General features: G+C 45.3%; 1 protein-coding gene across 1 annotated transcript in view; it reads left to right on the top strand.

The window, feature by feature from the left end:
• ERBB4 (erb-b2 receptor tyrosine kinase 4) overlaps window positions 1-27,480 on the top strand; it is a 751,441-nt gene that overhangs the window by 680,731 nt on the left and 43,230 nt on the right. The window contains exons 11-13 of the mRNA XM_048483573.1: window positions 6,504-6,636; window positions 13,387-13,480; window positions 18,718-18,872. Of these exons, the coding sequence (XP_048339530.1) occupies window positions 6,504-6,636; window positions 13,387-13,480; window positions 18,718-18,872 (382 nt within the window). The remainder of the gene's footprint in view (window positions 1-6,503; window positions 6,637-13,386; window positions 13,481-18,717; window positions 18,873-27,480) is intronic.

Below are 27,480 nucleotides of genomic sequence, written 5' to 3' on the forward strand. Positions count from 1 at the left end.
AGGAGTGAGGAATCAAATCCAGTTCTTCAGATTAGAGTACATCTTAACCACTACACCACGCTGGGTCTCATTTATTTAATTCATGTATTTGAAGAAGATGAAGATGATGATGATAAAGAAGAAGAAGAGTTGGATTTATAACCCCCCTTTCTCTCCTGTAAGGAGACTCAAAAGGGCTTACAAACTTTTCTCCCTTCCCCCCTCAACAACAATGTAAAACACCCGTGAGGGTAATAGAGAGCTCAGAAGAACTAGACCAGCCTGCTGTCACCTATAGCTGGCATGTGTTGCACAGGCAAATCTGAATTCCCCAGATAAGCCTCCACAGCTCAAGCAGCAGAGCGGGGAATCAAACCCGGTTCCTCCAGATTAGAGTGCACCTGCTCTTAGCCACTACACCCCTGCTGCTCATTTGCCATGAATTTCTGTACAACCCCTGCACATCCATACTGGAAACTCACAGGATACTCTGGTAAAAGGTGCCAATGGAGCTGCAATGAGGATATTATTTTCCTCACAGTTCTCCTGTTGGAAATCTGTACTGGCAAGGAAAACGCTGTCGTTAGCGGCAAAGTTAAGCTCTTCAACAGGAAGAAGAAGAAGAAGAAGAAGAAGAAGAAGAAGAAGAAGAAGAAGACGAGGAGGAGGAGGAGGAGGAGGAGTTTGGATTTATATCCCCCCTTTCTCTCCTGCAGGAGACTCAAAGGGGCTGACAATCTCCTTGCCCTTCCCCCCTCACAACAAACACCCTGTGAGGTAGGTGGGGCTGAGAGAGCTCCAAGAAGCTGTGACTAGCCCAAGGTCACCCAGCTGGCGTGTGTGGGAGTGCGCAGGCTAATCTGAATCCCCCAGATAAGCCTCCACAGCTCAGGCGGCAGAGCTGGGAATCAAACCCGGTTCCTCCAGGTTAGATACACGAGCTCTTAACCTCCTACGCCACTGCTGCTCCTAGTCTTTGTTTCTCCAGTCTTGTAAACTGAATGCACGAGATTCACGTTTGTGTTGTGACAGAGGTGGTCCCAGTCCTGGGTGGAGCAAGTGGTGGGCTGGAGGAACATGGAGCCCCCTTCCGTGACATTGGGCGTTGCAGATGTGTGCCCACAGGGTCCCTTGGGGCTGGGAACCACATAACTGCTCTGTTTTGGAAAGCTGCAGATTTCGCCTTCAGTTAAATCTTTATAGCCTAATTGTCTGCATTCGTCCTTGTTTAATTAGTATAGTAATACCATCTGTGGAACGTGTCTATAATAAATGTGGTTGACAAAGAATGGTTTTTAATGAACAGTTTCTAAGAGCTTTTCCTCTTAGATGAGTAAAGGGGCTTTTTCATCTTCTTTGGGAACAGAACTTCATTCCACATCAGACTTTCCAGAAGGTTCCAGTTTTTAAAAAAACTGGCAACATGGGACTTTTAAATGTAATTTGTGACCTGTTTAATGATGTGATAATACTATTCTGCATTCCGTTATTCTAACAGCTGCATTAGTACACATCAAGAAACTGTGGTTCGTTGCCATGAGAACCAGCATTGGAAGTTCTCAAGCTCATGCTTCTTCTCTCTTCCCTTAGAAATTAGTGGCTTCTGTGTTTGTAAACAAAGTGATCATTTGTCCATTTTTCAAATGATGGTTCTCTTGCCTCAGTTGCAGTTAAACTCTGGTTTGGAGGCAAGAATACGAACCACAGTTTGCCATTCATACAGAATGACAAAATGTGGTTTGCTGTGAATTCAGAATTGATTTCTGAACCGCGGATGAGGGCGGGGTAGGAAGGAGCACACAAGGGTTGGGATTTCCACGGGCCGTCGTTCAGAGTGGAGTTTTTCAATGTAGAAGGTCCCAGTTTCAATCTCTGGTATCTGTGGCTAAAAGGATGAGGGAGCAGGGAATATGAATGACCTCGACCTGAAAGCCTACAAAGCCACTGCCTGTGAAAGTGGACTAGCCTGACCTTGGTAGACGAAGCGTCTAGCTTAGCGGGTGGCAATCTCATGTGTCCATGTATGTATTCACAGGTCACTCGTATAACTGCCTATGAATGCAGCTACCAAGCATCTGAACATGTGACTGGGATCATTAACCCAACTGAAAGTTATTCTGCCATTTTTTTTCCAAAGAGTTCATGCTGGCGTAGGTAGAGCCTGTCAATTAGGCTAAGTGAAGAGAATGTGTGAATGCCCCCCAGTTCTCATGGCTGAGTGGGGTTTTGTCCTGGTACATGATCCAGCATTCCTACTGCAGAACACTTCCTCTGCCCATACATTTCTTGAGAGTTTACTCTCCTCATTATGATCTGGAACCCAAGTGGCTAAGTATAAGACTTCAGTCCAAAATTAAAAAAAACACTAGATGGTTAGCTATAGTTTTTAGAATATAAGCTTGGGCTTATATTCCCCCGTCCCCCCCCCCCCCCCCCCGGCCAAAAGGCGCCATTCCCACAGGATCAAAGCAAAAGTACAAAGGGCAGAAGGCATTCCACACATAAAGGGATTTGAGCTAAAACAGCCCCCCAAGGCTAACTGGCAGAAATGGGAGAGGAACCTATATTTTATTTGTTTGTTTGTTTGTTTGTTTGTTTGTTTGTTGGATTTATAACCCGCCCAATCCCCGAAGGGCTCTGGGCAGGTTAGAACAAGCTTAGAACATTAAAATATGACATTCAGCTCAAACTGGCTGAACACATCATTAACAACCAGCGACCCATGCTGGAAAATGATGCTCTTCTCACAGTCAATGGGAGGCAAACCTTTTCTTGCCCAAAGACAGTCTCCAACCAGGGCCTGCCACAAACCAAGATCTGTCCTCTTATCCACTCATTCACTTGCTCATTTGCCAATATTGTACATGCCCTCCAATGTCAGCAGTGCCCTTCCACTCGAACGTTGCACATATAGCTCAGTTCCTCCTGTCTGCGCGATCTCCGAGGCTTCAGCTGTCCCTTCCCGACTGACCACTCCCTCTTTTTCTACAGTCTTCGCTGAGTTCTTCCATTTTATTTTTTTGTTTCACATTCTGACACTAGGCCAGTCTGGTGAGCATGCAAAGGACTGAGACTTTTCTGTTTCCTCCTGGTCCTCTTAATGATTTGTCATAATTTAAACTGCTACCGTAGAAATTGGGCATACCCAGGAGGATGAATCTGGGTTAGGTGCTGTTGTGATAAACAGTTGTCACCTCTGACTGTTTCTGACTGTCTGTCCGTCTGTCTGTCCATCTGTCTGTCTGTCTCTCATATGGAATCTTCCCCGTCTCTGACACAATGATGTGCACTTTCTGGAAACATTTGTATTGGGAAATAGTCTCATGCAAATTTAAATAAATAATATTGAATAATAGCGTGCCACTTCATTTTTTTTACATAAAAATGTTAACAATGACATTAATTTTAAAACGTGCCTAAAATAATTTCTGATTATGACCTCAGCTATAACTTCAAGGACAGGCGTATTTTTAGACATCTGTTTGGAGTGTTCGCCTTCAGGAGTCAGTTTGACACAGCAACGCCAACTGGAAGTTCCTCATTCCTGCCACAATAGTGACAAAGTCACCCTACAAATTGATACCGTATAAACTGATCATATCTTGCAAGAGGAACCTTTCATAGCTACATATATTTTTTAGCTCCTGAACAATGTTTTCCATATAATAGGTACAAATTGCCTTCTCACCTATAAAGGGCTTCATTTAATATCCAAAGTATAAGTCATTAAAATAAACAAAGATTAAATATAAAAAACCACACATTCCCATCTAAATTCTCATCTTGATTTAAAAGTACCGAATATTAAATTATAGTATCAAGCAGTTGGCCTGATTTGGATTGTGGATTGGATTAGAAACCCAGATCAAAGAGTAATCAAATTACAAATGGCAGATTTGGAAGAAGGTTTACATAATTATCTACAGACTAAAAAGTCAGTCAAAAGAGATACAGTGCAAAATAGAAGCCATGTAATTAGAGATGGACGACTCAAAATCTGGGAATCTACCCAAAGAAGTTAGCCCCAAAGAGGCATTAATTATGATAATGATAGAAAAATAATTATTTTATAACATATGGAGATATGATAAACTCTTAAAGTGAAGTCAAGTCTTGGCAAAAGGGGAAGGATGAGGGAAAAAACGTACAATGGCTATTATGTTTTCAACTAGTTTCAAGATTTAAAACAACTATTCACCCCCCAAAAAAGGCATCATAAGGGAGCTGCCTGAATTTGAAAATAGGAGTTGCTTTTATACTCAACAACAACACAAGCCTTTATTGGCATATAAAACAGGACAAAATTTTAAAACAAAACAAGGTTAAGAAATACAGTTAAAATTACTAATTTCCAGTATAAAATTTGCAACAGTTTCACAAAAGAGCACATCAGAGCTGTTCAGGAGATTGGGTATCTGATAACACTCATGCCATTGAGAACATTGCAAGAAAATGGAATTCATGTATTTCATGCGTATCTTATTGTATTTAGGGCATAGAAACAAAGAATGGTCAAGTGTTTCAACCATAGTCATATCACATGAACAAACGCTTTTAGCATGTTCCACATTCTTAAATCTTCCCTCCATCAGAGCTGATGGCAGCACATTGCATCTTGCAGTAGCCAAGGCTCTCCTCTGGGTGGGATTAATCAGCAGACGAAGATATGCTGCCATAATTCCACGCTCACATGGGATTAATAATGTAGTCGGAGAACAGGTTGTCTTGGCGGCACGAGTCAAATTATGCTTTTATACTCCCCGCTCCTCTCCCTTCCCCTCCCCATAGCAAACGCCTTGTGAGGCACGTGGGGGCGAGAGAGAGATCTGGGATTGGCCCAAGGTCACTGAGCAGACTTCACGTGGAGGAAGAGTGGGGAACTGGACCTGAGTCTGCAGAGTAGAGTCCACTGCTCTTCACTGCTATGGCACACTGGCAGCAAAAAAATAACATTAGGACAAATTTATAGGTGATTACTTTGGTTTGACACGAAGACAGAACAAATTGAAATATGCATGGCTAGGTGGATGCAAAATTTTGAGGAAGAAATATATTTCCAACAATGGGAAACCTTGTGGACAAGCCATATAAACTTTGCAGCCTTTCAGACAGTAAGAGAAAACTGGTTCAAAATGTTTTATTGGTGATATCTATTTACTGCTCATAATTGTTCCTATCATGATTTATTATTATATTATATGCATATCCTCTTTATTTTATTTTCTTGATGTAATTGTAACTGTCATTATGGTATTGTTTCAGTTTTTTTTCTTTTTTGTATTCTGTTTATACTTATAAAACATGAAATAAAACATTTAATTTTAAAAAGTTAATTTAAAAGCAACAACAGCAATAGAGATTCTCACCAGATCACTCGTACACCGCAACCCACTCATACACCGCAACCCACTATGCCTCTTCATGAAAGAAAATATATGTACCTATTATATGGAACCCACTTAAATTGAAACTGAAATTGAGGCTGCCAGTTTCCATCTTTTGTCATCTTGGTTGGGCCTGTTGCTGATTCCATCAGGGCCCTGCCTGTTCCCTCCCTTTCTTCTTTCTTTTTTTCTTTTGGCCTTTGGATCGGGCGCCTGTTTTTAACTGTTTTTAACTGTTTAATTCTTACTTGTTGTGAGCAACTGCTGCTTACGTTTTAACGGCTTTAATAAGTTTAAGTTTTATGTTGTTTTGAGTTGCTGTTTGGAGAACAGCCATTTTGCGAGCCGCCTCGAGCCCTCCGGGGAAGAGGCGGCCTATAAGTTAAATAAATAGATAGATAGATAGATAGATAGATAGATAGATAGATAGATAGATAGATAAAATTATTATTATTATTATTATTATTATTAATTTATTAATTTGTTAATTTATTAATTTATTAATTAATTTATTTAATTTGATATACTGCCCCATCCCCGGGGGGCTCTGGGCGGTGTACAACATAAAATCACATAAAATCATCATAAACATCCATAATTATAATAAAAACAGCAGTTATAATATCCCAAGATGGCGTCCCACCTGAACCTAATCCTGTTAGAAGGAGGGGGGGTAGTGGGTCCCGATGGTATGGGGGACCCATAGATCTTGATAATGGGTCCCACTAATATTGGGATCTCCAACCTGGGGGGGGGGACACATAAATAAATATGCCATGATATAGCAAAATGGATCTCCCTGGGAAATGGCGTTCCATGCTGGCAGTGCCACCACTGTGAAGACCCTGAGGAAATTCTGTGTTGCTGCCAGAAATAATTAATCCTTTAGAGGAAGGAGTCTTACCTGTTGGTGTTGAGAGACAAGAGAGAGGGAAGGGCTGTGGCTCAGTGACAGGATGTCTGCTTCGCATGCAGAAGGTCCCCGGTTCAGTTCCCAGAACCTCCAGTTAATTGGCCCTCAGAGTCTGTTTCAGCAGACAGCAGCTTCGTGGTTCATGTATTCTAAGTTTCAGGATTGCACCTCCTCCCATTTAGCAGAGAAATGCATCACCAATTGTTGATTCTGCCTTCCTTTCACAGCCACGGAAGGGATGGTGTGCAGCCGCTTGTGCTCCAAAGACGGGTGCTGGGGCCCCGGGCCAGACCAGTGTTTGTCCTGTAAGCGCTTCATCAGAGGAAGGAGCTGTGTGGAGGCTTGCAACCTCTATGAGGGGTAAGGTCTTTTCCCCATAACCTTCCTTTAGGCATTACCAAAAATGTGCTCATGTTGGGAGCAAAAGTGTAGAGGGGGGAAATGGCACCCGGGGGAAAATGGCGCCCCCGGCACACCCCACACCAGTGCCCCGTGGTTGCTACGCCCACCCCGTGCCCCACTTACCTGAGCTGGCAGCACTCCTGGGCAGCCTGGTGGGGCCTGGCGGGGTGAGGCCGAGGGGCCTCCACTGGGCCTGGCAGGGTTAGGCCAGGCTGAGGGAAGCCCTGCGGCCACCCCACTAGGCCACTACTTCAGCCTCTGCCGGCTGAAGGAGCGACCTGGTGGGGCTAGGGCCAGCTGAGGGGGGGAGGGGAGGGGTGTGGGGGGCAACTTTCCAAACCCACGTGACCACATGGGAGCCCACTCGAGGCATGAGAATACGATTTGGTTATTACAGTGCAGTCCTGTGCAGAGTTACTCCTAAATAAGCCTGTTGAAATGAGCAGTAACGTAGGGAATAAGGACCACACACTCCCGACGGTCTCCTGCCAGGCAATTCACTGCTCCAGGGGACAAGGAGGAGCGATGGAGGGGTTGCTCAGTTTATCAGAGAAGCTGGATGACCTGGCGTTAGGGGCTCAAAAGAGTTGTTTGTTTTTTCTGATTCTGCCTGAGCCCTGGCAGTTCTTCTTGGTTCCTCCAGATTTCAGTGCTGTTTTCAGGATATGGAGATTAAAAGCAGAATTTCATGGCCTTCCCTGAAATAGATTAATCATGAGAAACGGCCTGACTAGGTAGAATATTTAGTTCAGTGGTTCCTAAACTTATTTGGCCTACCGCCCCCTTTCCAGAAAAAATATTACTTAGCACCCCCTGGAAATTAATTTTTTTTAATTTTAATAGCAATTGAACAGAAAGATATATGTATTAATGTTTCTACCTGTGGCCATCACCGCCCCCCTGGATCGCTGCAGCACCCACCAGGGGGCGGGGGCGCCCACTTTGGGAATCACTGATTTAGTTGGCTCTGTGGTTCAGAGGGTTTCCTGTGAAACTCTGATACAAACTTTGGCTGGCAGAACTGGGAAGTCCAGCATGAAGCCAAATTGCAAAATGATCCGGCAATCTGTGGTGTTGTATCGCATGAAGGAGCCAGGCAAGTTTACCCATGTGGCAAGCGGCCACCAGCACTGAACAATAGACCTCCCCTCTGTGAAATAGTGGAGTAGTCGCTTGAAAATGCAAACGTTTGATTTAGGCAACATTCCCCAATGCTGTGATGCCAGTGTTCAGAGAGGCAGAAATATCTGTGGGACTGTTTTGAACTTTCTGATCAAGGAAATGCTTTTTGGCAGAAGATGTCCAAGTATGTTTTGTGATTAAAACGACTGACACTTCAGTCTGAGCAGGCAAGAGATTGTAGATACTCGGGGCAACACTGCACAGAAATGTGCAGTTCAAAATCAACAAGTGGTTGATGTGTAAAGCTGCATTCTTTGGTAGGTATGGGGCTAATTTCCATGTGCAACAGAACATGTATACAGGTGACATTTCCTGTCATATAGATAGATTATTATAGACAGGCTCCTTTAAGTTTGCATAGCCTACGTCAGTGTGCGATGCGTATTTTTGTCATTTTATCACTTGACATTATTTATGTTGCGCACATTTGTTTGAGCTGTTTTCATATAGATAGATTATGCCATGATTTCCAAAAAATCTCCTCCACAGACTTTTGATAGTAAACACCACTGGAAATGCCCCCTCAAGCTCACACCTGGTGAGAGACCATAAATGAACAGAATGTAAGATTTTTAGCGAACAGATCCACTTTTGAAGTCAATGTTGCTTACTCGGTGATCTCCTCTGAAATGCAAAAGATTTTTATAAATAAATTGTTCACGGGCTCAAATTAAAGTGAAGAGCATTGTTTCAATCTCTTTCCTGTTGACTTGGGCCATTAGTTGCTCTGGCCCGGACTGACTTGGGTTGGGGCATTTACTGCATTCTGGTTGGCATCACCAGGTCAGTTTTTCCAATTAGTTAACAGGCAAATATGGGCTGGGAGCAGGATGTGAATGGCTGTCCCGGCATAACTTCACGTACACGCTACAGGGGTCAGTGCTATCAGTCACAGACCAGGAAAGGGATTTGGGCGTCTTAGTTGATAGTTCCATGGGAATGTCAACTCAATGCACGGCAGCTGTGAAAAAGGCAAACTCTATGCTGGGGATCATTAGGAAAGGAATTGAGAATAAAACTGCAAAGATTGTCATGCCCTTATATAAAGCAGTGGTGCGACTGCACTTGGAGTACTGTGTCCAGTTCTGGTCGCCACATCTCAAAAAGGATATTGAAGAGATAGAAAAAGTGCAGAGAAGGGCAACGAGGATGATTGAGGGACTGGAGCACCTTCCTTATGAGGAGAGGCTGCAGCATTTGGGACTCTTTAGTTTGGAGAGGAGACGTCTGAGGGGGGATATGATTGAAGTCGATAAAATTATGCATGGGGTAGAAAATGTTGACAAGAGAGAAATTTTTCTCTCTTTCTCACAATACTAGAACCAGGGGGCATTCATTGAAAATGCTGGGGGGAAGAATTAGGACTCATAAAAGGAAACACTTCTTCACGCAACGTGTGATTGGTGTTTGGGATATGCTGCCACAGGAGGTGGTGATGGCCACTAACCTGGATAGCTTTAAAAGGGGCTTGGACAGATTTATGGAGGAGAAGTCGATTTATGGCTACCAATCTTGATCCTCCTTGATCTGAGATTGCAAATGCCTTAACAGTCCAGGTGCTCGGGAGCAACAGCCGCAGAAGGCCATTGCTTTCACCTCCTGCATGTGAGCTCCCAAAGGCACCTGGTGGGCCACTGCGAGTAGCAGAGAGCTGGACTAGGTGGACTCTGGTCTGATCCAGCTGGCTTGTTCTTATGTTCTTATGTTTTTATGTGGTGTTTCAAGTCATTGTTTATTTATTTATTAGCTACAAACAATCATAATGGGAATATGACCGAAGCGCCCCAGGCATTTATAGTCACACATTATTATTGGTCAAATTTAAAGTGCTGTAAATATCGAGTATTTCATGATTAAATCTGCACATTAAAATAAACCAATGCAAGTGGCCAATTTTTGTTAGCATGTTAGTACGCCCCTTTTGTAATTTTGTGAGGCAGGGAGGAGTTCAAAACATAGCAAAAATGTCAGTTTCATGGCTGGCTTTTGTGACCTGGTATGGCCAAGTAGAGACTCCTGGCCAGACCTGCTTATGTTGGCAATGCTGAGGCAATTCCCGTGTGCTGATGCGCTGCATCATGAAGGAAGACAAGGACCGATGAGGGAAGTTTGCCAGTTGTCTCAGCAATGAGGGCACATGACCATGGGGTAAGGTGACCAGATAGTCACCTTGTAAACCCAGGACGGGGGTAGGCGGCTGCGCACGCGCACGTGCATGCGCATGCGCACACAGCCACAGGAGCACGCTGCTTTCTGGGGCGCTGCCGTTTGCTGTCCTGTGACAGGGCGGCAAACGGCAGCGCCCCAGAAGGCCGTGCTCCTGCGGCCGCACGCGCGGGAGGCTGCCGCACTGCCTTGCGCCCCAGAAGGCAGTGCGACAGCCTCCCAAAAATCGGGACAATGCAAGGAACCCGCGGGACACGGGACAAATTGTGCAAAGGCGGGATTGTCCCGCCAAAAGCGGGACGGCTGGTCAGCCTACCATGGGGGGCCTTTTTAAAATATAATTTAGCCATTCAAGAGCTGATGGCCTGTATGGCACAGTAGTGTTACCACAGGCACTGTATGATTCCCTGACTGACTGGGACCATGCTGTGCTTGAGACAATTTCCCTCACAAAAAAGACAAAGTCTATAGTTAATGAGACTGAAAGTCTGAACTGGTGCAAAAAGAGGCTGGAAAAGCTAAATTAAAAAGTGTGTGTGTTGGAGGGTGGGGGTGTTTTCCATCCCCTCAAAGTGTACCATCCCCAAAATGTTCAAAGGTGAAAAATTCAGTGTGTTGCAACTTTAAATTAATTGATTTTCAGCACATTCATCTTGAATGAAGTTATGAATCTCCCTTTAACACACACCCTCCCCTTGGGGCTTATTTTGGAAAAGTATATTCAACTTAAGAAGTCAATATGCTTCAATTAAGCTTGGCTAAGTTGCTTTTGAAAGTGAAGGCTGGAGGAAAGAGAGAGAGAGAGAGAGAGAGAGAGTCTATCCAGAGAGTGTATGAAAGAAAGCCAGATTACCCATTAGCATCTTGTAATCAAAGCCAATTTCCCTGAAAGATTTTTCTTTTCAAAATCTGTAGCAAAAAAGCCTTTTTACAAACGCATTCTTGGTGTAATTTTAGCCACTGTTCCCCTGGATAGATAAGTAGTACATTATAAAGAATGAAAAGTGCTCAGATATAGCCAAAGTTGAATTTCAAGGAAGGACCATTTCAGGAATCATAAATGTCCTCCTCAGCAATAAGCCTCATATCTGGTCCCCTTCCCATTTAGTGCTCTCTTACATGTAGTTTCAGTTTTGCAGGGAGAATGTGGTGACTGGCCAAGACCTCTGTGCCTTGATTATCACTTCTTCCAGGCTGTGATACCACAAGGTTAGAAAATGTCTACATTTTATATGCATCCAAGGATGAATTGCCTGTCGCAAAGGTTCCCAACATTTTGACCCTGTGGGTACCTTTGGAATTCTGACACAGTTCAGTGGGTGCAACCACAAAATGGCAGCTGTTAGAGGTGGAGCCAACTACCAAATGGCCACCACTGTATTGGAGGGGGGGAGGAGCCTACATCCAGGCTAGACTTGCATGTTCCCTGTACAGCTACAGAGCAGAAGGGTTAAGGACTGATATACGACAGACACCAGGTGAAGAGGAGAGGGACCCTTGACCTCTTCCTTGCATGCTACTGCCCAGCTGCCTTTCTTCCAGTAGAGGAGGAGGGTGTTTGGGGAGGAGGGGGCTGCTAGGGGGAGTGGTCGTCTCCCACTTGCGATTTCCCTACTTCAGTGGCATGTCCTTCCTGCCCCTTTGCAGGCATGTTGCTGATCTGGGAATCTCAGATCAGGATCTGCCACCCAGCGTGGAAAACAGAAGAGTGCTTTTCTTCTAATCTATGGCCCTTTCCGCACGGGCCATTAACAGCGCCCTGGGGACGGCAAAAACGCCGTCCCCAGGGAGCAGTTCGCACAGGGGGCGCAGCTGCGTGCGAACCCCTCCCCAGGGACCGTAAACCTCGCTTCCCCAGCGAGGTTTACGGAAAACGGCAGCTTTGAGCCGCTGCCGTGTGAACGGCAGCAGCTCGAAGGCGCCCTCCCTCTCCCCTTTTAACTGTTGACCTATTGTTAAGCCGCGGCGCGTCCGAAAGTTACACGTCAGCCGGTGTCTGCCAGGGATGCCCCACTGCCCTGCAACGCCTTGGAAGCGTGCGTTGCGCCAGGGCAGGGTAAGGCGTGTCCCAGGCCTCGGCGACACACCGGACGGCCACGGCGACAGTAGGTCGACCGGGCGACGGTGCTCCGCAGCGCCGTCTTCCCGGTTGTTTCTGGGACCGTTTGTGTGAACGGTCCCAGGGGGGTTGGGTCGTTGTGGTGTACGCCGACCCAACCCCAATTGTGGCCGTGCGGAAACGGCCCATCTCTCAGCATGTTATTTCTTTTGTTTAGAATGGTTTTGAGGCACCTTATCCACCAAACATGGGGCCCTCAAGGAGGATAACAATGAAAACCTGGAAACAAGATTAAAGAACATATTAAACCAATTAAAGCAAAACACATGAAATGGAAGGAATCCATGAGGGAACGGCAGACAAAACAGAAAGATCTTCACCTGCTGTGGAAGACAATGGTGGATTTTCCACAGCATAAGTAGAACATCCTGAAAATATTACAAAAAAGTGTTTTGGGGAAGGACTTTGCACAGCTCTCTCCCGCAAAACAACCTCAGTCCATTTTATTTCTCCCAACCCGAGTTTTTCAAAAATCGCTAAAATAGTGATCTTCCCCCCCCCCCCCAACACGGATTGAAGACGATTCCTACCTGCTGAGGGAACAAAAGCAGGCAGGAAGTGCTTTATTTCTCCAGCCCAAACCTCTTCCTTTCATTTCCTCCACTTGCGCCTGCCATTTTGTGTCCTGCCACAGATTCTCCATGAAGATTCCCCACAGACACAAATATATGCATATTGCAGCTTCTGTAATCGTGTCACCGTAACTTCTCAGACATCCCCCTTGAAACAACAACAATGGGAAAAACGACATATATACAGGACTGCTAGCAAAACAAACTTTAGTCATCTACTTTTAACCGTGAAATTGCACAGGGGAAGGCTCCATGGGGAAGCGAGGTTCGGAAGCTTAGCTGTCTTAGGTGCGGCTCGAGGAGCTGCGCGTAAGGTCGGGCGCTGTTGTGTGATGTGACAGCCGGCAACGGCCGCGGGCTAATAACCCCTCCCCAGGGACACTGTTTTTAGCGTCCTTACCGCCCGTGCGGAAAGGGCTGATGTGTCAGGCAACGATGTGTTGGCTTCAATCATCAGCTCAGAGTTGTTCCCTTTAAATATTCTGTCCAAGATGCAAAGCAGCATTTTGCGATTGTGTTTCACGGCAGACCAGTCCAGTGCTGAGGATTATTTTTTTTCTATAAGTAGATACATTTTTTCCATGTAATTTGAATGAGCATAAATAAAACATTTAACTTTGAGAAAGCAATTAAGGAATGTATGGAATTAATGTGATCTTGTTTCCCTAGTGAATTCCGGGAGTTTGCAAACGGCTCAGTCTGTGTGGAGTGTGACCCCCAGTGTGAGAAGATGGATAATAATAGGATCACATGCAGGGGACCAGTAAGTACAATGAATACACAGCAGGGTTACGGGGTAGGCGATCGCCATTAGAGCATAATTTGTTGTTCTTTTTACGTTTACAGTTAGCCTTCCCATGATGAGAGCAAAGTGAGCCACAGGGCTCCAGGGATAGCTTTCAACAGCCGTTGAGTAAAATAAATAAAAATCAAGTGAAGGGTTTTTAAATCACAGGGCAGTGCTGGCGAAGGGGATGGGTGTGCAGCTTTCCAAACACTGATTTCCCCCCCCCCCCCCCCCCCCCCCCCGGCCAACATTGTTTTTACAATAGACAAGTTTTACAAGTTACCATTGGCATTTTTTAAAAATCCCATTCATATAATATTAAAAAAACCTCTGTTTCCCCCGGTGATTTTGGTTCTCTACTTTTTGATTTTTGGATCAATTTGTTTGTTCTGCATACACATTATGATTTTTACAAGCAATGCATGCAGATAGTGCAACATTTCTATAATGTGCAATGTTGATGTATTGAGGTGCAAAAATGTTGGGAAATGAATACATTTCACAGGGGGAAAAGATACACTGTGAAGGAAAATGATGCAGAATAAACTACTTCAGGTTCAATTAGGGAAAGGAAAGTAAATGCGGGGATTTTCAGGGTGAAATAGTTGCGTGAGAAATGTAACGTTATGCCTCTATCAGAAACCTTTACTGTACATTAAAAGCAATTAAAGCTGTGCAGTTGAACTTGGTGTTGTGAAAAAAGCCGAGGCCTTGGATGGGGGAGATCTGGAATCTCTGCTTAGCCAGGAAGCTCCTGGATGACGGAGGGGCAGAATCTGCCACCCAGCCTGACCTCCTTCTGTGAGGCTTAACTAGAAGGACATTCAAAACATTCCAAATTGCAAGGGCCTCTGGGTAAGAGCAAAGAGTTGCTCTCTAGCTCACGTTTCCAGTTGATGCCCAAATTGTATTTCGTGAAGCACTTGTAACAGAAATAGACCACTATTGCAGGGAGCTTTATTTTCCCAGTGAAATATTGTGATTTGTGTGTTGTAAAATGTAACATTCTGGGCAAGAGATTGAGGAAAGATGGCTTATTCCCACACAATACTTTTTTAAAATTAAATTTATAGGCCGCCTCATCCCCGAAGGGCTCGAGGCGGCTCACAACATAACTGTTTCCAGAACAGTAAATCAATATAACATAAAATCTAACTCATTAAAATTCAGCAGCAATTAAAACAATAAATACAGAATGAATAAAACAAATAAAACAATAAATACATGAATGACAGGTGTGCATGTAGACCCTTGGATATACAGAACATGGAGTTCAAGGTACACAATATGATTTCTGGCCAGTTGGGTTTCTTGGTCCAAGCTTAGCCTAGCCCTTGGTTAGCGCTTAAATCCTCATCTTGACCTGGCACCAGGAGGCCTGGGCAGACCCTCCGTGCTCCAAATGGTCCACTGGCCATTAACTGTGATGCGTTCCACCTGGAGATGAAGCAAAATTGTTTTCCCATTTATGTGAATATTAAATGTAATGATGGTCTCTCTGCATTGTTCTGATGAGCTTTGCCCTGCGTGCAAATTCGATTCACAAACTTCCAGAGGTAGCTTCTCCCCTATCCAGATATACAACTAGGAGGAAGAGCGAGGCCTTCCCACTCTGTTCTCCATTCATCCACCACAACAGTTTCATCTCACAGAGGGCATGTTTTTCTCTTTCAAAAAGTTTCAAAAGAAGAGTCTTACCATCTCTTCAGCCCTTTCCTCTTGCTTCTTCCATGTTCATAGCTTTCTCTTCCCCACCCCCACCCCCGGTAAGTCGTCTTTGGTATTCTGGTACCTGAAGTGCAGGAGTCAAGCTTCAAAAAGTCTCATCAGATACAATCTGGGACTGAGGGCTGCATTTAGAAGAAGAAAAAGAAGAAGAAGAAGAAGAGTTTGGATTTATATCCCCCTTTCTCTCCTGTAGGAGACTCAAAGGGGCTCACAATCTTGCCCTTCCCCCCTCACAACAAATACCCCATGAGGTGGTTGGGGCTGAGAGAACTCCAAAAAGCTGTGACTAGCACAAGGTCATCCAGCTGGCGTGTGTGGGAGTGTACAGGCTAATCTGAATTCCCCAGATAAGCCTCCACAACTCAAGCGGCAGAGCTGGGAATCAAACCCGGTTCCTCCAGATCAGAATGCACCTGCTCTTAGCCACCGCTCTTAGCCACTACAAATGTATTGTAAGGAACCAGTAAAGTCCAGGCCAAAAGTAACTTTCCAAGTTCTTTATTGAGCTGGCATTCTAAGTCAATCACAAGCAATGCGGGAACTGACCCCCCAACATTCGAACAGCCTCTTTTACAGGCTCCCCAGCAGTTCCCGCCAAAGTTAGATAAACACCTTTTTTAGTTCCCATCCGAAAACCACCTTGAAACAGTCTCACACAGACAGGCAAAAGAAACAGGAGATACAGATACTAGAAACTACAGATACTAGAACACTCCCCAATCTGGGCGTCCCGCCAACCTTGTCAGACGAAAACCTTCCAAGGCTAAGCAGCAACTTTACATGTATTCATTTGTGTGTTTTTTCTAGTCACCAGACTCACTAGATAAGATAATAATGCTAGGCAAGGTTGAAAGCCGCAGGAGAAGACAAAGACCCAACGTGAGATGGATTGGCTTAGTCCAGGAAGCCGCAGCCCTTAGTTGCCAGACCTAAGCGAGGCTGTTAATGAGAGGACATTTTGGATGGATTCATGGGGTTCCCATGAGTTGGAAACAGCTTGATGGCATTTAACCCACATAGTCTGCCCTTCTCACTCGTCCTTAAGGCAGATTACACAAGGTACTTTCACACATACCAAATAATGCAATTTCAATCAGCTTTCAATGCACTTTAACAATTGCTTGCAAGTGGGTTTTGCTATTTCACACAGTAGAGCCAGTGTGGTGTGGTGGTTAAGAGAAGGTGGACTCTAACCTGGAGAACCGGGTTTGATCCCCCACTTCTCCACATGAGCGGCAGAGTCTTATTTGGTGAACCAGATTTGTTTCCCCACTCTTACATTCCTGCTGGGTGACTTTGGGCTAGTCACAGTTTGTTCAGAACTCTCTTAGCCCCAATGACCTCACAAGGTGACTGTTGTGGGGAGAGGAAGGGAAGTGTCAGACCTCGGATCTGGAAATCACGGAAATTGTAGATTGGCTGCCAGTGTTGAAAAACTCTAGAATCAAGACAGTGACTAATCAGCTCCACACAAACACGGGACAACTATAGACAATAGCAATCAAAGGGAACAAAGACCAGGATACTTCTATTCAGATGCATTCACCTATTGACCTTGCTATCTTCATTGTTACTCCCAGGCTACAGACTTCTTTGTGACTCACATACCAGGCTACTCTATTCAGAGGTCCTCACCTTTTGACCTCACAGTATATATACTCCACTTGCTTTCCATTCCTACTATCAGATCCTCTGAAGATGCCAGTCACAGATGCAGGCGAAACGTCAGGAGAGAATGCTGCTAGAACACGGCCATACAGCCCGGAAACCACACAGCACCCCAGTGATTCCGGCCGTGAAAGCCTCCGACAATAAATTGTAGATTTGTTCTAAAGCCTTTAATTCAGAGCGTAGGTAATATTGGAAAAAGAGGAATCTGGCGATTCCCTCGCAAACCCTTTCCCTATCTCCCGTTGCCCCCTCCCACCAAGCCAAGCAGCTTCAGCTCCCCCCTACAAACTACAAAGCATTCACTACAAAGCATTGCGAGCCTGGGAACAGTTCCCACCTTCCTTTGACAAGAACTGTGTCCGGGATACCCTGGGGTGCCGAGGGGAAGACCATTTGGCACTGACGGGCTCAGTCCTGACAGGAAGGAGTTTGTAAGCCCATTTGAGTCTCCTGACAGGAGAGAAGGACGGGGGTGGGGTAGAAATCCAAACTCTTCTTCTAAAATCCAACTGCAAAATGTATTGAAAGTGGATTGAAAATGCATTCGATGTGTGGAAGCCCCCACAGATGAAGCCAATACAATCAGCAGGATAGGACATATAATAGGATTAAGGTTGCAGAACCAACTGGAAAGCTAAAAACAAAGCAAAAGCAAGCATAAGGATTAATATGACGCATTAAACAAAACAAGAATTACGTTGCAGGATCCTACTTACAGCAAGATATACACAATGGTAAAGACCACAGTCCCAAATCATTTAATGAAGTAACTTTGTAAACTATTTTGTACAGTTCAACCTATTACCTATGAAGAAAATTAGTGTCTAGCACAGTGGTGGCGAACCTATGGCACGGGTGCCAGAGGTGGCACTCAGAGCCCTCTCTGTGGGCACTCATTCAAAGAGTTCATCATGTGGGAGGGGTGGAAAATCACCCCCCCCACACACACACACACACGCATCTAGGCTGGCCTGGGTATGATCCTTTACCTGGGAGTAAGCTCGGTTGCTGGCAATGAGGCTTGCTTCTGAGTAAACCCTCCTAGGATCATGATTCACCCATTTGAAGCATTGCACGGTTGCTTCACTAAGCTTACTCCTGAGTAACGCTTGCCTCGGAGCCAACCGTTTTTTCTAAACTAAAACCTCAGTATTCAGGTTAAATTGCCATGTTGACACTTTGTGATAAATAAGTGGGTTTGGGGTTGCAATTTGGGCACTTGGTCTCGAAAAGGTTTGCCATCGCTGGTCTAGCATGTCTGTGAGGACCATGCACAGCCTGGGACTTAACTTCATTGTCTGAATTTCACAAGGCAGGCAAGGTGCAATCAGTGCACTATTTGGAAAAGAGCCCTTCAAAATATTTATGGGCTTGTATTGTTCTTGCCACACAGAACTCAGGAGTCTCTACATTGCACCTCACATTAATTTGTGCCTTGCCACTTCTGACCAAGAGAAGCTACGTCTGCTTTTGAATGACTGCTGCACTAAAAGAACTGCAGACGTAGCAAAGTTTTTGGCAACAGCTTTATCAACAACAGTGCACTCCTGTTGATCACCCAACAACCTTTTATTGTTGTTATTGTTAGTCTGATTGTTGTTTTATCCTATGCCTAATAAAGGTAATGAATGAATGAATGAATGAATGAATGAATGAATGAATGAATGAATGAATGAATGAATGAATGAATGAATGAATGAATGAATGAATATTTATAGGCCTCGTGCGTTGCACGGTATTGGTAACATTGGAGGAGAGGGCAAAAGGGGGGAGACGGCGAGAAAATCTGATGGTGTTTCTTTTGTTCCACGCAGGGTCCAGACCAATGTACCAAATGCTCCCATTTTAAAGACGGCCCAAACTGTGTGGAGAAGTGCCCCGACGGTGTGCAAGGGACAAGCAGTTTCATTTTCAAATATGCCGATGAGAACCGCGAATGCCACTCTTGTGATCCGAACTGTACCCAAGGGTAAGTCTACATAACCACCATTTCCATATTTATGAATATTCCTTTGGAATGTTGTGCTTATATTAGGCTGTATTTTTTTTTAAAAAAATCAGCTAATGGGGACATAACAGGCACCAACTTGTGGGTATTACAGTACAGTCCTATGCAAAGTCCCATCAGTCTAAGGCTGTCAAATTATCCTGGGTTGAGCAAGAAAAATATCCCTGTGCAGCCGGGAATTCCGCACGGTTCTCGGTGCTAAAGTGGGCCTGCCCCGGTGTTGCCCCACAATATTTCCCTTACCCCAGGATTTTCAAAAATTGCCAGTTTGGAGGTTCTTTTAAAAAAATTCTGGTGTGCCCCTGCTTGTGCCTGCTACCGTGCAAAAACCAATTGGGAGCAGGACCGGTTTATTTTTCCTGCCCAGCCGCCTGATCTCCCTGCCTGACATTCATTCAAGCTGCCACTCAAAAACAACAGCTAATCAGAACGCGGGACACCGGGCACACTCAGAGATGCTTGCTACTGCCAATCAAAAAACATCAGCCAATCAGACCATGGGACACTGAGCATGCTCAATCTGCTTCTGAAGTAAATACCGAAGTTCCGGGCTTGTGCAAAAGAAATTGGAGTATTTCCTCCTGGTTTTCAATGGATTCCTTCAAAAAGCGGACAGCCATGTGGAAGGACACCCCGGGATAAAATAGACCCAGGTTTTAAAAAACTGGTGGTCCACAGGTGTAATTTTGCCGTGAGGAAACGACCTAAGCCTATTGAATTAAATGGCCTTAAATGGGCTGCCTTGTATTGTTAATTTGCCTGGATTAATTCCTAATTTGTCTGAAACACTGGATATGCATTGCATTTTATCAGCAATATATACATCATTTGCATGTTTGTATATGCATGTGTCTATGGGTAATATGTGTATCTGTAGGGCCTAATCCCATCAGTATTAAGCACTACGTAGCAATGAGTTGATTCCTGTCACTTCCGCTGCTGATAAAAAATAGATTTCCCCCCAAGGCAAATGCTGCAGTGGCGCTTTGCCAGAACAGCATGAAAGCTACACCCCAGATACCACACAAGCAAATGCCTTCTCTGCCCCCAAAATGTTATCTGGTAGCTTTGGGGGCACGGACGGGTTAAGTTCCATAAAATTTCTGATGTTGCAGCGGACGGCATTTTTGCTCTCTGGCAGCATTAAATAAAATGCCTTGTTTGGACTAGAGGGATTTTTACATCCTTTTTAGCATTGAGTTCTGGAAGAGCCACAGATTCTGATGCTCTTGAGTTCTGCTCTGGTGAACACTTCCAACAATGTGCAAAATCCACAGAGAACATTGGCAGAGGAGGATTTCTACGGCAACTCTCATCTTTAATTCCGGTTGATTTCAATGAGAGCAGGAAGCGTGATCTTAAGCTGCTGTCTCTGAAAAGAACCAGCTACCAGAAGAAGCGGGGAGGGCGATTCTGTCCCTCCTGTCTGTGCACTGATGCCTCCTGACCGAGCCCAGATGAGGATGCCACGGGACGGGCAACGGAGCAAACCCCTGTGGCTGCCAGTTTCTTCTGCCGGCAGGTGGCTCGATCCAGCACACTTCTCATATTCTGAATATGTGTGTTCTGGCAATTACAAAGCTTGTGTTTAAGGCAATAACAATGGCAGGAACGCATTTGTTTGCTTGTGTTACTGTGTAAAATGCCATATCCATGGACAGAGTTATTTCAAAATGAAGCGTTATAATTATGAATATCTCTCCAGAAGACGCTGACTGTCATGGGAAGGGCAGTGTTTCGGATGGGGAGCTGAGATTCGACAGAGCTCTGCAAGGGCTGCAAATGAGCATAGCCTGCTTGCCGTGCTTGATCCACTTCCCCTCCACCCCCACCCCCCCGTCATCATAGGACTGGATCCCCAGCACCTCCACTTAGAAAAAGATCAGACAGAGGCGTACAGCCTATAGGGACATGGGGTTACCCATGTTTCCGGGCGCACACCTTTTGGTCACACACCCGGTGCCCCCCACATGACCGAAACAGGAGCTGGCCTGCAGGGAGGCAGGGGGTGGGGCTTGGCTGTGGGCAGTCACAGCGCCTGCCTGGCCACCCACTGCTGGCAAGCCCCTCCCCGTGGCCTTCGTGCAGGCTGGCTCCTGGTGTCCCCAGGAGCTGGCCTGCATGGAGGCCAGGGGTGGGGCTCAGTGCCCCGAACCCCCTCTGCCGAGCAGGTGTTGTCTCTGGGCACCATTTCCCCTCGGCATGCCTTTGGGATCAGGCTGCAGGAAACACAGAAGGTCTCCCTCTGCCTGAGATGTGAGCTTCCAGTCAGAACAGACAAGGATGGATCCGGGGTTGACCAGGATGGATCCGGGGTTGGATTCAGTGAGAGGCAGCTTGGTGTGGTGTCCCCCCACCAAGCTGCCTATCACTGAATCCAACCCTTCCTCTCCCTGAATCCAACCCTTCCTGAATCCAACACTTCCTAGTTTTCTCAAGAGCCAATTTGTGGTGACATCTGAATGAGGGAACCTGGGCGTTTCGGAGCTTGCTTCCTCCCTGAAAGCTGAGCTTCTTCATTGGGAGTTAGAGGCCAGACTTCTGGGCAATGAGCACCTGGCTTTGAATGCCCTGGCAACGTGGAGCTTCTTCTACCCAGGAAGGGTGCAGTCAAGCTGCCTACAGGAGGGAAGAAGGCAGGAGGAGCAGCCCAGAGGGAGCGGAGCAGCCAAGCTCAGCTCCTGCCTCAGGCCCACGACACTCTGCATCTCAGCCTCCGTCTCTGACTGTCCGGAGTGTATTAAAAATCCTACAGGTGTTCCTTTCATTGAAGTTATCAGTTCATGCATAATTTTCCCCTTATCCAGCTCCTTGTTTTTCAGTAATGTGTGAAATGAAAATACTTGGTCTGAAAACTGTCTCTGTTTCTGGGAAAACTGCACAGTTTTCTCAAGTTTTGCTTTCAGCCCTCTGTGGCTGCATTTCCGCTTCATTCCTTCCGTCCCAGTGACTTGTGCTTAACGCTCCCCCCCAACCCCAACCCCCATTCAAATGGCTCTTGTTTTCTATGAATGCTCCTACACACACTTGTGCAGAAGCTTCTCCAATAGGTCTTCCCTGGAACGCTGGAGCAGAGACAGGAATCTCATTCATATGGACTGAAGAGCCTTTTCTTGTCTTCCGAGTTGTGCTTCTCCGCATTAGCGTTCACAGAGCTGATGTCGTTGGGCCCTGTTGAGAATAAAGTGCCCACTTCGAGAAGACTTCAGTGGAAAGCTTTTCAGGAATAATCCTTATGGTTGAAGAGCCAGGTCACATTGTGAGACTACTTTCTGAACCGGTTTTTAAAGAAGAGACATGGTCACCCACCTCAAGATGACAAGGCGTGCCGATGAACATGTGCAATACTGCCTGAGTCCTCTACTAGCCAGGTCATAGATGGGGTTAGCCAGAAAGCTAAATGTGTCATGTTGAGAGCAGTGTCATGAGAGATGGCTATCTGCATAGTTCAGGGGTGTCAAACTCCAGATGTATCGCTGTGCCCCCTCCATCAACAAACTCCACATGTTCATGAACTGTAATTCCCATCAGCATGGCCAGAGATTCACGCCCCTGACATAGTTCATCCAACGCGTGGGGCAGACATGAGCAGTCGGGCTTGACTCAGTCTGCCACATCTTTTTCTAGGTACATCATAAAGAAACCAGACACGTCTGGTGTGTATTAAGAACGTGGCTACCTTCTATTCGCGAGGACAGGTGATCAACTTCTGGATGGGACCTAGAATTCTCCCAGGATCACACTGGTTGCTAGACTACAGAGATCAGTTCTCATGGAGAAAATTGCTAATTCAGAGGGTAGGCTCTGTACCAATCTGAGGACACCCCCCTCCCCAAACCCTGATCTCCCAAATTTCCAGGAATTTCCCATTCTTATGGACTGAAGAGGAATTTCTCACCCTTAGGAATCAATGTGTAGCCATGTGTCAGCCAGGCTCTGACTGCTGAGAATCGTAACCCCAACCCCAGGTACAGAGAACAGCATCCTTTATTAGAAGCAATTGTCTATTTATCCTGCTCGACATGTGGGAATGTTCCTCACCCACTCCAAAGGGCCTGACTGTTCTTTGTCAGGATTTCGTTTCTAGCTGACCTCTGTCTGTATCACCTCCCCACCCCTTTCTGTTGCTTTTAACTTTTAAACATAATATGTATTTGGCCACTGAGCCACAGCCCCTCCCCCCTTCAAGATCAATGTTGGGCAGTGTTTCAGGCACCAAAGGCGGCACTCCTCTTTCCCTGGCCAGCCTTTCCTGACCAGCCCATGGTCCCTGAGCTTCCTCTTTCAGTCCTAAGGGGGAAATAATCTGAAAGAGAAGTGAAGCACGAGTAACCCCCAGAAGGAAGCCGGGAGCCCTCTGATCTCCTCTGCCGTTCTCCGCTTGTCTCCAGGGGAGCCATTAGCATGGTCAGCAACCCCATGGCAACTCCTGATGTGGTCAAGAGGATAAAACATCCAGCCTCTAAATCAGTTGGTCCCTTTTCAAACTGACATGTTTAGCATATGCAAGCATATTGGCTGTTTCAAACCAAAGACAGCTGTGAATCACCCACCGGCTGCGGTTGCCTCTGGGGGTGGGACGGGTGGAGCCAAGGTGACCGCTTCCACTTAACGGAGGGCGGAAGCGAAGCCCGGGCCATGTTGGGCAAGGGCTGACGTCACCAGGAAGGGAGGGCGGATTGACCCTTTAAAGGGGAAAGCCCTCCTTTGTTCTGGCCATGTGCTTCGGCCAGCCGGCGATTTGCCCACCCACCTCTCTCCCTGGGTTCATTCGGGTTTGTTGCATGTTTCCGTCATAAGCCCGTTTCGGCGGGTGGCGCATGTAGAGTATTAATGATCTGGAGAGGTGGCCATCAATGGCGAAAGCAAGAGGCAAACCGGGCCTCTGCCGAACCGGCAAATGGGGATCACCTCTCTCTCTTGCCAGGAAGCTGGTCCGCCCGGAGAGCCCTTCAGCGGGATGCTTGTAAGTCCAATACAGGGCATCCGCCCGTTGGAGCTTCACTATGAAGCAGACAGGCCAGATCAAGACCCATGCTACGCATCACGCTTCTGTTTGGGTTGGCTAATCAAATGGCTATGGCCAAAATGTTTATCCCAGCAAAGAGTCCAGTGTGGGTATTGGAGAGGATTCACCCTGGTGGTTCCCACCCTCAGAAGGCAACAGTCAAAGGATGTATTTAGGGATTTTTTTTTCCCTCGTAAGATTTAAAGGTTTCATAACACTAACATTCTATTGTTGTCTTTTGGAAGTTCTTAATGTTTCATTTTGCCATTTTTACTAAAATGTGATGTTTCAGTCACTCTGTTCATTAGCATTTTAATTCATTAATATTTCTAACCAATTTGTATCTAATGCATCTATCAGTATCTGGATGGTCTTGCTGTTTGTGCAATTATTGACTCACTAATGAATTTGTTAAAAAATGCATGATAATTGAGAAGCCTTCCTCCACCTCACCCTCCAGAAGCTGGTAGCCTGGAATCTCTTGGTCACCCCAGAAGAAGGCAGTTGTGTTCTGCCCCACCAAGACGAAAAAAGCAACCACAAGAAAATCCTTCGTTCTATAAAATCATCGTTCATATTTGTTGTTTTGCTGCTAAAATTAAACCAGTAAATTATTCTACAAAATGTTGGTGTCAACAGCTGTTGCCATTCAAGTTGAGAGTTTTTGCTGTTTTGGCAAATCTAATTATGACGGAGCCATTAGGGAAATAAAAGAAAGATTGCAGAGATATGGTCAGAGTGTGAGGCAAAGGTGTCTTTCACTTGGACCTTTTACAGTCACAGGTATATTATCAGAAAGTTGGAAGCGTCTTGCATAGAAACCACACAGAAACACAAATGAAGGATTTCTAATGATGCAAAAAATATGCAGTAAACCACCTTGAGCCTGCTAATTGAAAATGATAAATATATTCAAATAATATGCATAATAGAAGATAACAGTGCCAATTTTCTCTGCTTTCATAGTACATAGCTAGTATGACACGCATTCAAGAAGCATACAAAGATGAATAAATAACAATTGAAAGGTAATTCAAATGCAGTTCCCTCAAGCATTCAGAGGGCAAAATTCTACAATTGTATGCAAGCAACTCTGCTTGGAATATTCTTGTTCAGATATTCATACTGATTCCTTTTAAAAACACCATCCGAAACAAATCAAGTCCTCTAAAGCAAACAACCGTTAATGAGAATGAGGATGCAAATTGATATTTTAAAAACCTCATGAATATCCAGCAAAGCTTCAGAAACAAATAACAACTACAATATTAACAATTAACAAGCAAAACAGTGTTAAATGTTTACATGTGCCAGTAACATAGAGAGCACGGACTCACCAGCTTTCTTCTCATACCAAAAAACAATTAAAGTTTGCAACTGCTAGCCAAATGCTGACTCGTGGCCTTTTATGTGGAATGTTCTTAACATCTTAAAAGGCAAAAAACATTTCAAGTGGCAGGAAATAAATCCAACTGGTCTTTTAAGTCATTAGGTGCATTGAGCCCAAAATGTGTGTTCAAAGTTCTTCCCTCTGAAGCAAAATTCTATTGATGTCACAGTGAATAAACTTATAAGTACACAGCCTTTCAATGACAAAAACCAGAAACCTGTTGGAACGATTATTCTATTCAAAAGAATGAGGTACAGAATGTTCCTCTAATATCTTGTTTCCGACCTTACTGCAATTCTCTGAAATCCTAGTTTTTGAGTAATGCATAGTCTTGCCAACATACATTAAATTGCATGGACGTATCAGTACATAGATAATATGTGTCATGCCCATAGAGGTGCCCTCTCTATTTTCTTCATTTAAGCCTCAGTTATACCCTTAGATCAGGGGTGTCAAACTTGCGGCCCGCCAGATGTTTATGAACTACAATTCCCATCAGTCCCTTTCAACATGAACATGGCTATACTGGTAAGGGCTGATGGGAATTGTAGTTCATGAACATCTGGAGGGCCACAAGTTTGACACCTGTGCCTTAGATAGAATGGGCTTAATTGTTTTTGTACAGTATTCTACTGGAGGCAGGGGCGGAGTGAGGGGGGAACTGTCCCCTGCCATGGTGCTGCCTGTGCCCCAGCCATGGCACCTGCCACGCCCCCTCCACACCTCAGCCACACCCCCACACCGGGGCGCACCCAGGGCATTGCACCCAGGGCATTGCACCCAGGGCATTGTGGGCGCTACGCCACTGTCTGGAGGGAACGTTAGTTAGACCCTGTCCCTTTAAGAAGTCCTCCAGAGGCATGAGTACTACCATTCTTTATTAGCTTGTTGTCTCTTTGTTTTACAGTTTTGTTTAGTCTCAGGTGTCTAGGGAAACCTGGAGACCGCAATATCTCAGACATATAAGTGTTTGAGATCCATAGTATTTTGAGTAGCCAAGTTTCAGCAGAATTGCAGGAAAAACAGAGTCCAGATAGAGGACACTGGGAGAACTCAGAAGAAGAGGCAAGCAGAGCGGACTTTTTAAGAAGCAGTTAAGGAAGAATTGGTGCCTTTAAGCTCTTCAAATAATCTCCAATTGATTCCAGCATCACAAGTATTCTTTATTAGTCAGACTTATTGGGAGGAGTCAGTGTCCTAAACTTTCAATGCTATTAAACGGTTTTTGAACAGCTTATTTGACTATGGGTCTTACATTCTGTTCTGGCTGAGTGCACGGCACCTGATATTAGTTCACTTGGGAACAGAACAATATGAATTTGCCATTGGAGATGTGTCTGGATTCAAATGTAGCCTGAAAACTTTTATCCGCCATGCCTGAAAGCAGTTCACGCAATCACCGCATTTAAATTTTTCTTAGGATCTATAGACTGTTCCTCAGTCCTGAAATCTGCATGGACCAAAACATCTCCAATAGATTGAGCGCTAAGAAATTCTGAAACGGGACATCTACCACAAACCTGACAGATCACCAACTAAATGCCTTTGGATGTTCAGAATTAAGTGTGATTTTTTTTTTTAACGTTGCTTTTGATCAGTTGTTGTGATCTCACTTTAAAGTCAGTTCTGGCTGCAAATGAAGAGTGCATCTCTGTGGCTTCTGCTGTTATTCTTGGATGGCAAAGGGAGGAACGGAGAAAACGTCACTTGGTACATTTCTTTGTCTCAAGCTATTGGGAAATATAGGAGAGCAAATTAAACACATTGGTGAGTTTGGACACCAGCCTTGTGATGAGATGGACAAGAAAGCAAAGACTCCAAGCAAAGAGTATCTTAGTATCCCACATTATGTATTATCCAAAACAGTTTCCATTTTTGCTGGAACTTTTGGAGGCTGTGGCAACTGAAGGTTAGGGAGCTTATCCAATGCGCGTACGCTGTTCCTCTTCAGACAGGTGCGATGCCGCAGCCTTTGTGCTTTGTGGGCTCTTCCTGTGTGCAGGTGTGCTCTGCCAACCCACGAAAAAAACATAACAACACCAACTGTCACCAGATTTCTCAGTTAACCTTTCTCCTCTGAGTTGTGGCAAAATGGCTCCCAGGAGCAGATGGTTTGGCTTTGCTTGAGTCAAACATGATTGCAAATAACATTCTGATCTCTGTCTCCTTAA

Source organism: Sphaerodactylus townsendi, linkage group LG02, assembly GCF_021028975.2.
Source record: "Sphaerodactylus townsendi isolate TG3544 linkage group LG02, MPM_Stown_v2.3, whole genome shotgun sequence".
Classification (NCBI taxonomy): Eukaryota; Metazoa; Chordata; class Lepidosauria; order Squamata; family Sphaerodactylidae; genus Sphaerodactylus; species Sphaerodactylus townsendi.